Genomic DNA, 12,447 nt, shown 5'->3' with positions numbered 1-12,447 from the left:
CAGCTGTGATGACAGGCTGGATAAGCTCAGGTTGTTTTCTTTGGAGCAGAGAAAGTCAAAGATGGTCCAAATAGATTTGTATAAGATTATGAGATGCATGTATGCGGTCAATAGAGAGCAGCTATTCACTTTAGATGAAGGGTCAATAACAAGCGAGAAGAATTTGAAAGTGAAAAATTAGCGGTACAGAGAGGGTTTGAGGAAACACTTTTCAGCCAGAGGGTGTTGGAGGTCTGGAATGCACTGCCTGGGAGGGTAGTTGAGACAGGAAATGTCACAACCTTAAAAAGTATCTGGATAAGCAGTGGAAGTGTTATAACATTCAAGGCGATGGTGCTGGTGCAGGTTGTAGGATATTTTTGGCAGTGTTGACTTGACAGACCACAAGACCTCTTCTATACTGTATGATTCTAAGTCTAACCATTTTGGAGTGTTAAAATTCAAGCTCCCACTGAAGATAATGGAGAGTTTGGGATTGGGCGAGGTTTAATTGAATATAATCAGTGTTCATGTCGACACTGACACTGTGCTTTTGGAGGATGTCACTGAGAGCCATTAGGAAGATGAGAAATAGGAGAGGGCGAAGCTGAGATCCTTGGGGAATGCCAGAGGTAACTGGGTGGGAGCAGTAAGAGAAGCCAAGTGACACTTTAGCTACAATTAGATAGCTAAAGGTGAATGCAATTCCACCCAGGTGTACGAGGGGCATTGGTGGCTCTGGTGTAGTCAGGAAGAATGATAGGGGAATGCTTATCTTGGTCACAATCACAGAGGATGTCATTTGCGTGTCATGAGACCACCAGAAACAGGTGGCATCAGTGAGGGAGGGTGCTAAGCAGGGCAGCTGGCACAGTCAAATGGAACCTATCTGGAAGAAGGGGTAAATTTTAGGGAGGAGGAGACTTCATGGGCAGATGAATTAAATAGTCAAAGGATTTCCTCCACGAGATGTAAAGCATAGAATTAGTTCCATGTAAATACTTGTTTAATCTTAATTCCCCTGCATGTTTGTAATGTCCTAATGCCAGTGGAAGAAAGAATCCTTGCTTCATCATATTAGGGCCGTCTGTATGCTTCATGTTACACAAGGATTTGATAACACCTATTTGAGTGCTTTGGCAACTGAGGGATTCAGACATAAAGAAGGGCTGAGACTTTTTCACTTGAGCATAGATGACTGAGAGGTGAACTTATACAGGTTTATAAAATTGTGAGGGGTATAGACAGGGTTAATGGTAGATGTCTTTTCCCTAGCATGGGGGATTTCAAGACTAGAGTGAATCACTTAAAATGAGAGGAGAGGGATTTAAAAAAGACATGAGGGGCAAATCTTTTACACAGAGGGTGGTTCGGGTCCTTGAAAAAATGATGGGTACAACATTTAAAAGACACTTGGATTAGTACATGAATAGGAAAAGTTTGGAGGGAAATGGGCCAGGAGCAGGCAGGTGGGACTTGTTTAGTTTGGGATTATGTTCAGCGTGGACTGATTAGACCAAAGGGTCTGTTTCCATTACGCATGAATCCATGTCTCGGCCTTGGGAAAGATGGGGATGGTTTTGGGAAGGAATAAGTTGTTCAAAAACTTTGGAATAATAGGGGAGTTGGAGATGAGGCAGTAATTTCTAAAGATGGAAGTAATTGAGTGGAGAAGGATGATGATCCCAGATGTGAAGGAGAGGCATAGCAACTAAGGAGCAAGAAATATGAACAACATCAGTTAATGTCGGAACCACAAAAGGAAAGTGGATGATTGGCATTTTCGTGGTAATAAGGTTGAGGGAACCGCAATAGTTCTCATGGACAACACAAACTCAGTTAGAATGTGGGGAGAAAGGAGAGAACCTGAGAAAAGTAGAAGTTCAGGGATAGTAGATGATAAATTGGAGGGGGCCCAAAGATAGGCCTTAGGGGACACCAGAGGTAATGGCACAGGAGCAGGAAGAAAAAGAAAATGGTGGCTCTTTGGCTACAATTATTTTTCTATGAATGAATCAATGTAGACATTGCTGACTAGGTCAACATGTATTCTACATGCCTACAAACCCAGGGGGCAGTCAAGAGTCAAATCAATTGCTGTGGATCTGGAGCCATATGTAGACCAGACAGATAAGGTTGGTCGATTTCCTTCCCTAAAAGGACATTAGTAAACAGCTGGGTTTTTATGACAATCAACCATGGTTGTTTGGTCGCCATTAGGCTGGTTTTCTTTTGAAGATTGTATTGAATTTAAATGTCACCATCTGCCATGGTGGGATTTGAATCCAAGGCCCCAGATTATTGAGGTTCTGGATTACTCATCCGCTTACATTACCACTGTAGAATCAGATGTGAGCAGTCCCACCCAGCTAGAAAGAGGAGGAGAGGCAACAAAGGATTAATTGTGGTCAGACTGGTAAAATCTATAGCTGAAAATGTGTTGCTGGAAAAGCGCAGCAGGTTAGGCAGCATCCAAGGAACAGGAGAATCGGCGTTTCAGGCATAAGCCCTTCTTCAGGCTCATGCCCGAAACGTCGATTCTCCTGCTCCTTGGATGCTGCCCGATCTTCTGCGCTTTTCCAGCAACACATTTTCAGCTCTGACCTCCAGCATCTGCAGTCCTCACTTTCTCCTGGTAAAATCTATACACAAGAAATCCTAAGCTTGCTTAATACAGTCCTCAGATAGTATCGCTACACACAACAGCCTCTGAGAGTCATTGGCAAGATTTAGCAATTGAGTTTTCCCTCCCTGTTGTTGGCACTGAGGCCAAATAAAACCACCTATGGCACAATCAGCTTATTGTGAATAGAACAGAGAAGTGAACCTCAGATACTGTGCTGTTAAATATCATGTGTACTCTAATAGTTCCTTGTATTATGGTAACTGTATTTCCAGCTACAATGACTGTACCCAACAGTTTATTGCCAAATCTCCTTCATACCCACCTCACTGTTCACATCACAGTCCATCTCGCAGTTGGAAGTTGGCATACACTATGCAAAACAAATAGAAGAGAGTGTCAGCGTATTCCTCTGACTGTATTTACACGGAATGTGTTTGTGGTCTCTCTCACAGTATGCTCTGATGCACCTGGAAACTAACAGCTTTACCTTTCACATTCTCAAATCCAGGTTGATGAATCTGACCTAAATAATGCTGACATGACAAACAGCAATGCGTGAGAAAAAAAATCAGTTGATTGGTTGCAGGGATACAAGGGTCTCACAGAGTCCAATAACCGTGCAAGACTCAGTATAAGGATTGTCATTGACACACACACTGCCCAGTAACGGGATAGGGGTCAGTATAAGGATCACACATCTCATCATCAAAACTCACAGACCAATAAATTCATACAAAAACACATCCCGCAACACTGCCTGGAGAAATATGATTCTGTTCTAGGTACAGGCTGTACCTCTTTCATCTGGCAGTCTCAACGCTGGGCCGTAGCTGGACCAGACAATTTGCCAAACCACGAAAGATCATGTGTCAGAGTCTGCTCTGTGTTCAGTGGCTGCTAGTGTACACCCCGAGGGTGTGACCAGTTAGAGAGGCAAGAAGCCTCAAGAGGCTCTCCTCCACATCCTATCACTGACATTGCCTATCAGTTATTTTGTTTGTCAGCATGGAATGATTTTTATTCTTCTTGAAGTTGGAACCAGGAATACATTTACACAACATTCTCTATGTTATCTGAACTATGAACATTGATCTTATTTACAGATTCTGAAAATCAATCAGGTATACTGCAGGTTCTTCTGTGAAGGGTGCTAGACCACAAAGGGGACCAGACCAGAAAGTGCTGGATTAGGGAGGTGTAAGTTATAATCCAAAGGTTGGATTCATGATCTGGAGACACGAGTAAAAGTTTTATTATGGCAACTGGGGAATTTAAAATTAATATATTAAACAAATCTCCAATAAAAAGCTGGTATCAGTAATTGTGATCAGGAAATCATGATTTTAAAAACAAATCCAGTAGGATGGGGGCCAACATTTATTGCCCATTCCTAATTACCCTGGGTGAAGCTCCAAGTAATGAGAGGAAGGGACTTCAGAGATATCCCCATCCTCAATGATATGGATGCTCAGCAAATTAATGCTCAAGTCAAGGCTGAAACAATGCCGAGTTCTCTGAAAGAATTAAAATACATATATACATCCTAATATACAATTCATTCCCACAACATACGCATGCAAACACATTCATCTCCAATGTGATGCACATAGATAGATATTCATATATGCACATTTAGGATTAGATAATGAATGGCAACCTTGCCAGCTTATGTCCCATGAATAAATACAAAAAGTGGACCTACTTTCCAAAACACAGACACATATGTGCACATATCACACACAGACATACCCCAAAAAAATTACACACACATAAGTTTCACATGCATGAAACACAGGCTGACACCTCATCTTCCTTTGAAATGGCCAAACACGCCACTTATTTGTATGAAACCAATAAGACAGAGTGTCTGCAGAAGGATCATTGCTAACAAACATGCAAATACACATGGTTTGATAACAGAACAGGCTGCCAGCTGAAGGAAAACATACATCTCAACACACAGCATGCACAGAACATCATGTATTTTGACATGCAATGGCCCTCTGAAATGGCTAGCAAGTTAATCAGTTATTTCAAACTAATAGCAGAACAAAATGTCAGTGTAAAGATGTCAATAACACACACACTCTGTTCTATATCGTGTCCAATGTCTCTGAACTACTGGTGATGTGCTGCTCTGGCTGGGATGTTAAGTCCCACAGACGTATTTACTGAGCTTCATTTAATTACCTTGCGTGGTTCCACCTGGTCTCTGTTAGTCTGGTTACTGGCTAGAATTTTAAACTTTGACACCCAGGCTTCATAGTCCAGCTTCACTCCAACCACTGAAAAAAATACACCGAATAAAAGAATAGTGAATTAGGCACTCGCGCTGCCAAATTGGAAACTCTTGAGTTTCTGGATTGTAAGTGGATACATTGGTGTATGGAACAAATTGTCCTACCTGCAGGTTTCAGGGATTTTCCATAGATGCGAAGGTCCACAGCAGCACTCACCAGAATCCCGATACTGTTGTTTATGAGGTCCATGTTAATCATACTATTTGCTGAGGATCAATGAGAATATAAAATTAGAACTTGTTCATGTTATAATTTACTTTAATAGCATCAGTTCAGAAAACAGAAACATGCTTTACAAATGCATTAGCAACTCGTACAGAAACTACAAAAAAACTATTTAACAAATCCAAATGTGCATAAAGAGAATCAAGATGCCTTGAGTCCCAAAATACTGCCATTTTTAAGAATGAAGTAACACACACAATTCAAAGGAGGTGTGATGACAACTCACGACACAGCGACACATATCCACATCACACACACAGACATATCTAAATCACATGCAGAAACACATCTGCATCATATACAGAAACACATTCATATCAACCATACAGAAGCCAAAGTCCAGCTGCACAAGATAGGAGCAGAAAGAGAATGAGAACAGTAATGATACGAGATACAGTAGTGAGGGCTACAGACAGGCATTTCTATAGCCTGAGAAGTGTCACCAGGATGTGCCCCTCCGGGGCCAGTTTAAAGGATATCACTGAATGATTGTGGTACAGTCTGAAGGCAGAGGGCAAATAGTCAGAGATTGTGGTTCACATTGGGCCAAATTCAGAGGGAGAAAGGGATGGGGTCATTAACAAAAATGTAGGGAGCTAGGGAGCATAATAGAACACAGGATCTCAAAGGTTGTAATCTCTGGATTACTCCTGGATATAGTTAATGGGGAGAAGATGCTTCTACTAATAGACTAGGATCCGAGGGCACAGCGTTAGAGTGAAGGGTCTATCCTTTAGAACTGAGAGGAAGAGGAATGTCTTGAGCCAGAGGGTGATTAATTTGTGGAACCCACTACCACAGAGAGCTGTGGAGGCCAAGTCATTGAGTGTATTTAAGACATAGGTAGGTTCTTGATTGGTAAGGGTAACTGGAAAACAAGAAAAGGGTTTGCGAAACATATCAGTCACAACTGAATGACGGAGCAGACTCAATGGGCCAAATGGCCTAATTCTGCTCCTATGACTCATGGTCCTATGGAATAGATAAGGGAACTAATGGATGCAGTATATTTTGAAGATCAGAAGGTTTTGCAAAGAAGGTCTAATTTTCTGATGGTATAAGGGCTATGGGATACAGATTTAAGGTCAAGATGCTGTTGCGAATATCCTTTTCATGTAGTAATTTGTAATGACATAGAACTTGTTGCCAACAGGGGTGACGCAAACAGAAACAATCAATGATTTTTAAAGGAAAATTGGACGGATACAGGAAACAAACTTGTAGAGCTACAAGGACTGAACAGGCAAATGGAAAGAACTAGATTGCACCATGGCAAGGTAGCATGGAAACGATGGGCCAGGTTGGCCTCCTTCTAGGGTTAGGGTTAGGACCAGGGCCCAGTATTAAGCTGTTTGCAGTCAGTGCATTTTGGATCATCAATGCATATTTTCCATCTTCTTGGACCCTGTTTTAAAGTTACCAACCAGGGCCTTCTGTTGCTTATCTCACGACGTTGCACTAAAAACTTGTGGGAACTTACATTTATGCATTAACAATGAGACAATATTGAAGTCTCTGTATGTGTCTTGCTGAGACTCTATGGAAATAGCTATTCATTTAACATTGAAAGCACAAGGAGCCATCATTTAATCTGATTTTACCAGGTCTGACACAAACCATCTATCTATATTTCATTGAGTCGTCTGTGACTCTATTAATATCAGGCAACGGTGGCACAATGGTTAGCACTGCTGCCTCACAGTGCCAGAGACCCGGGTTCAATTCCTGCCTCAGGCAACTGTCTGTGTGGAGTTTGCACATTCCTCCCCTGTCTGCGTTGGTTTCCTCTGGGTGCTCCGGTTTCCTCCCACAGTCCAAAAGAAAATGTGCAGTTTAGGTGAATTGGCCATGCAAAATTGCTCATAGTGTTAGGTGAAGGGGTAAAATAAAATGTAGAGGAACGGGTCTGGGTGGATTGCTCTTTGGAGGGTTGCTCTTCGGAGGGTCGATGTGGACTTGTTGGGCCGAAGGGCCTGTTTCCACACTATAAGTAATTAATCTAATATGTCAGGCTAAAATCTTGAGGGCCCTTCAATTACGCTGTCACATTGAGACCTGGTAGTATCTTCAACTGGATGGTATACAGAGTAAAACATAATTGACAAGAATGTGAAACTCAGTATGCTGAACCCTCAAGTCACTCACTATGTTTGAGTAACTTCAAGAATAGCGTTTGCAAGTAACTAACACGAGATATGCTTCGTTTAGAACACAATGCAAATACACAGGATACATACGTTCCCTATATGGTGCATGGAAAAGGAAACCACTGTTATCCAGACTTCTCCTGTAGTAGCTTGCACTGAAGGGCTCGGGGTCTTCATTCCACTCTTCTGCCGCTCTGTAAATACATATTGATCACTAAGTGGTCAACATCTGATAGTGGCAATATACTTAACATCCCCAACCTCTCCTGAAACATGTTTCACAGGCAATTTGTAGATATTAAATCATTCACTAACTGGAAGTCTGATTTGGAAATCTCTGTTAATAGTCCCTGAATAGCTTATTAACAGGTAACTCTAAATATTTCGTTGGTAGTTAAGCCTTGAATCTTCAAGAAATGTTCAGGCAAAAGTAGCTCACGTAGATCATTAATTTTTAAAACATTTAGTAGATTAAGAGAGAATAGTTAGAAAAGGTGTTACAGTTGACCACGCAGCATTGGAAATGACGAGCAAACCCAGTCCTGTTTACTCAGCAATGTTCTCCTACTAACATCTACGTACAGACTAGTCAAGCAACAGTCTGATATAGTCATACTCATAATCATACCTTACAGATAATGTCCCAAACACCAACATCTTCATCCCTTCATCAACATGTTCTGTCCTACTGGCAGGATATACCCACCAAGGTATAGTGGGGTATATTTGGGAGGGAGTTCCTCTGGGGGTGCTCCATGTTATCATAGGATCAGGTCAGATGTGGACAAGGAAACATACTTATTACAACTTACCACATCCTTTCCCTCAACAGGAGGAAACAGAGTGAAAAAAACCCTGAACATACTCTGGGTTTTGTCCTGAATATTCATCATCAGAAGTGCATTGGTTACACCCATACTGATCGGACTGGCCAAGTCCTAAGGGAATTATCTGCTACACTAGGCCTGTGGCAGATAGTGAGAGAATTAAATGGGAAGATCCTACTTTGCCTCATCTTCACAAATTGACCTGTCTGAGATGCATCTATCCAAAGTATCCAAAACAGTATTGGTGGCATTGATTGCTGCACATTCTCATCAAAACATTAATCATGTAATGTGATACTACCACTGTGCTGATTCAGATAGATTTTGAACAGATCTTGCAACTCATGATATGCTGTGGGCCACTTTTGCCTGAACATTTCTTGAAGATTCAAGGCTTAACTACCAACGAAATATTTAGAGTTACCTGTTAATAAGCTATTCAGGGACTATTAACAGAGATTTCCAAATCAGACTTCCAGTTAGTGAATTCCTCTAGGCTGTGTGGCTGAGCATGCAGCTGTAATGATATTCTGTGCACAGTGATTGTGTTGGCACGCTGAATGCAGCAATGATTTACGGTTCCAGAAGAGGACCACACAGCTGGTAAGGACGTCAGAAGGAATGTTGCCTGTGAACATAGAAAATGGGAGGAGTAGGCCATTCAGCCCTTCGAGACTGCTCTGGCATTCAATATGATTATGGAATTATAGAACCCCTGCCATGTGGAAAGAAGCCATTTTGCCCATCGAATCTGCACCAAGCCTCTAAAGAATGTCCCACTCAGATCCAGACCCCAACCTTATCCTTGTAGCCCCACATTTAGCATGGTCAATCCACCTAACCTGCACATCTTTGGACTGTGCGAGGAAACCGGAGTACCTGGAGGAAACACACATAGACAGTCGCCTCAGGTTGGAACCAAATCCAGGTCCCTGGTGCTGTGAGGCAGCAGTGTTAACCACGGATCCACTAACTCAGTCTCCTGTTTCTTCTTTATCCCTGTACCCTTTGAACTCTTTAGGCAAAAACCTATATCCAACTGCTTCTTGAAGTCATATAATATTTTAGACTTGACTGCTTCTGTGTCGGAGAATTCCTTCACTACTCTCTGAGTGAAGAAATTTCTCCTCACCTTAGTCCTACACGACCAACCCTGTATCCTTGGACTGTAAACTCGGGTTCAGAACACTCTGGTCATTGGGAACATCATTCCTGTGTTATCCTGTCAAGTCCTGTTAGAGTTTTATAGGTTTCTGAGATCTCCCCTCATTCTTCAAAACTCCAGTCACTCCTCATATGTCAGTCCTACAATCCATGGCATCTGTCTGGTAAATCTTCGCTGCACTCTCTCTATAGCCAGAACATCCTTCTTCAGAAAAGGAGACCTAAACTACTCTGCAGTACTCCAGGTGTGGTCTCAACGTGGCCTTGTTTAACTGCAGCAAGATATCCCTGCTCTAACAGCAGCACCAGGCATACCTAAAAATGAAGTAGGAAAAAAAAATCACTGCAGATGCTGGAAACCAGATTCTGGATTAGTGGTGCTGGAAGAGCACAGCAGTTCAGGCAGCATCCAAGTAGCTTCGAAATTGATGTTTCGGGCAAAAGCCCTTCATCAGGAATAAAGGCAGTAAGCCTGAAGCGTGGAGAGATAAGCTAGAGGAGGGTGGGGGTGGGGAGAAAGTAGTATAGAGTACAATGGGTGAGTGGGGGAGAGGATGAAGGTGATAGGTCATGGGGCACCACTCCCCACCTCTTCCTCCGCTACATTGATGACTGCATTGGCACTACCTCATGCTCCCGCGAGGAGGTTGAGCAATTCATCAACTTCACCAACACATTCCACCCTCACCTTAAATTTACCTGGACCATCTCTGACACCTCCGTCCCCTTCCTGGACCTCTCCATCTCAATTAATGACGACCGACTTGACACTGACATTTTTTATAAACCCACCGACTCTCACAGCTACCTGGATTACACCTCTTCCCACCCTACCCCTTGCAAAAATGCCATCCCGTATTCCCAATTCCTCCGCCTCCGCCGGATCTGCTCCCAGGAGGACCAGTTCCACCACAGAACACGCCAGATGGCCTCCTTCTTTAGAGACCGCAATTTCCCTTCCCACGTGGTTAAAGATGCCCTCCAACGCATCTCGTCTACATCCCACACCTCCGCCCTCAGACCCCACCCCTCCAACCGTAACAAGGACAGAACGCTCCTGGTGCTCACCTTCCACCCTACCAACCTTCGCATAAACCAAATCATCCGCCGACATTTCCGCCACCTCCAAACAGACCCCACCACCAGGGATATATTTCCCTCCTCACCCCTTTCCGCCTTCCGCAAAGACCGTTCCCTCCACGACTACCTGGTCAGGTCCACGCCCCCAAACAACCCACCCTCCAACCCCGGCACTTTCCCCTGCCACCGCAGGAACTGTAAAACCTGTGCCCACACCTCCTCTCTCACCTCTATCCAAGGCCCTAAAGGAGCCTTCCACATCCATCAAAGTTTTACTTGCACATCCACTAATATCATTTATTGTATCCGTTGCTCCCGATGCAGTCTCCTCTACATTGGGGAGACTGGGCGCCTCCTAGCAGAGCGCTTTAGGGAACATCTCCGGGACACCCGCACCAATCAACCACACCACCCCGTGGCCCAACATTTCAACTCCCCTCCCACTCTGCCGAGGACATGGAGGTCCTGGGCCTCCTTCACCTCCGCTCCCTCACCACCAGACCCCTGGAGGAAGAACGCCTCATTTTCCGCCTTGGAACACTTCAACCCCAGGGCATCAATGTGGACTTTAACAGTTTCCTCATTTCTCCTTCCCCCACCTCACCCTAGTTTGTAACTTCCAGCTCAGTAACTGTCCCCATGACTTGTCCGGACTTGTCCTACCTGCCTATCTCCTTTTCCACCTATCCACTCCACCCTCTCCTCCATGACCTATCACCTTCATCCTCTCCCCCACTCACCCATTGTACTCTATGCTACTTTCTCCCCACCCCCACCCTCCTCTAGCTTATCTCTCCACGCTTCAGGCTCACTGCCTTTATTCCTGAGGCTTTTGCCCGAAACGTCGATTTCGAAGCTACTTGGATGCTGCCTGAACTGCTGTGCTCTTCCAGCAACACTAATCCAGAATCCTAAAAATGAAGTGCCAACCTGGTGAAGCTGCCAAACAGGACATACTTGTAAAGAGAACACAGAAGAAGAGAGAAAAGAACAATACAGCATAGGAACAGGCCCTTTGGCCTCGCAAGCTTGTGCCAACATGTTTTGCCCTTCCATACTAAAACTGTCTTCACTTACAGGATCCGTACCTTTCTATTCCCTTCCTATTCAAGTATTGTCCAGAATGCTGCTTTTGTATCTGCTTCCACCACCACCTCTGGCAGCACACGTTGATGGCACTTACCATCCTTTGTGTGAAAAAACTTGCCTTGCACATCTCTGTTAAACTGCCCCCTCGTTGAACCTGTGTCCCCTATGATTTGGAGGTGCCAATGTTGGACTGGGGTAGACAAAGTTAAAATTCACATAACGCCCAGTTGATAGTTCAACAGGTTTATTTGAAAATACAAGCTTTTGGAGCACTGCTCCTTCATCAGGTAACTTGTGGGGCAGGATCATAGTAAAAGATCGTAGTGTCATACAACTGATGCAAAGTATTAAGCATACCTAGATTGCTATTAAGTCTTTAATCACTTAGAATGGGAATGCAGGTTTGATTGGGTAATACGTAAATCCCAGAATGTCTTTCAAGTCACAGTCTCAAGATAAGGGGTGGCATGGTGGCACTGTGGTTAGCACTGCTGCCTCACAGCGCCAGAAACCCGGGTTCAATTCCAGCCTCGGGCGACTGACTGTGTGGAGTTTGCACGTTCTCCCCGTGTCTGTGTGGGTTTCCTCCAGGTGCTCTGGTTTCTTCCCACAGTCCAAAGATATGCAGGTCAGGTGAATTGGCCATGCTAAATTGCCCATAGTGTTAGGTAAGGGGCAAATGTAGGGGTATGGGTGGGTTGTGCTTCGGCGGGTCGGTGTGGACTTGTTGGGCCGAAGGGCCTGTTTCCACACTGTAATCTAATCTAATCTAAAAAAAAACTTAATGTTTTATCAATATCTAAACAAAGGTGACGTCTCAGCTCAGACAATGCATTAAAGGAGTGAGGATGGAGTCTGTCTGTATCCCAATCTTAAGTCAGACTGGTTGTATTTCCAAAGTAGGAATTTATAAAATATCACATTGAAAGATTACCTACAGATTGCGTGCTTTTTAAACAAAATAGAATGTATCTGCAAATACAAATCTGCAAATGGAAAATCGTCCCATA

The 12,447-nt window shown here is 43.7% G+C and overlaps 1 protein-coding gene and 1 long non-coding RNA gene across 6 annotated transcripts in view; one reads left to right on the top strand and one right to left on the bottom strand.

The window, feature by feature from the left end:
• The window catches only part of LOC140483931 (voltage-dependent calcium channel subunit alpha-2/delta-2-like), an 839,332-nt gene that overhangs the window by 39,954 nt on the left and 786,931 nt on the right, over positions 1 to 12,447 (bottom strand). For all 4 annotated transcript variants that reach the window (XM_072582777.1, XM_072582773.1, XM_072582774.1 and 1 more), the window contains 4 exons: positions 7,368 to 7,471; positions 5,010 to 5,111; positions 4,796 to 4,890; positions 2,928 to 2,975 (listed from right to left, as the gene is read on the bottom strand). In XM_072582777.1, the coding sequence (XP_072438878.1) occupies positions 2,928 to 2,975; positions 4,796 to 4,890; positions 5,010 to 5,111; positions 7,368 to 7,471 (349 nt within the window). The remainder of the gene's footprint in view (positions 1 to 2,927; positions 2,976 to 4,795; positions 4,891 to 5,009; positions 5,112 to 7,367; positions 7,472 to 12,447) is intronic.
• The window catches only part of LOC140483933 (uncharacterized), a 92,982-nt gene that overhangs the window by 57,696 nt on the left and 22,839 nt on the right, over positions 1 to 12,447 (top strand). The gene's annotated exons all lie outside the window — the stretch shown is intronic.

The sequence above is a fragment of the Chiloscyllium punctatum genome, chromosome 12 (assembly GCF_047496795.1).
Source record: "Chiloscyllium punctatum isolate Juve2018m chromosome 12, sChiPun1.3, whole genome shotgun sequence".
NCBI lineage: Eukaryota > Metazoa > Chordata > Chondrichthyes > Orectolobiformes > Hemiscylliidae > Chiloscyllium > Chiloscyllium punctatum.
Note: the sequence above shows the minus strand (reverse complement) of the source record. Positions and strands in the feature narration are given on the sequence as shown.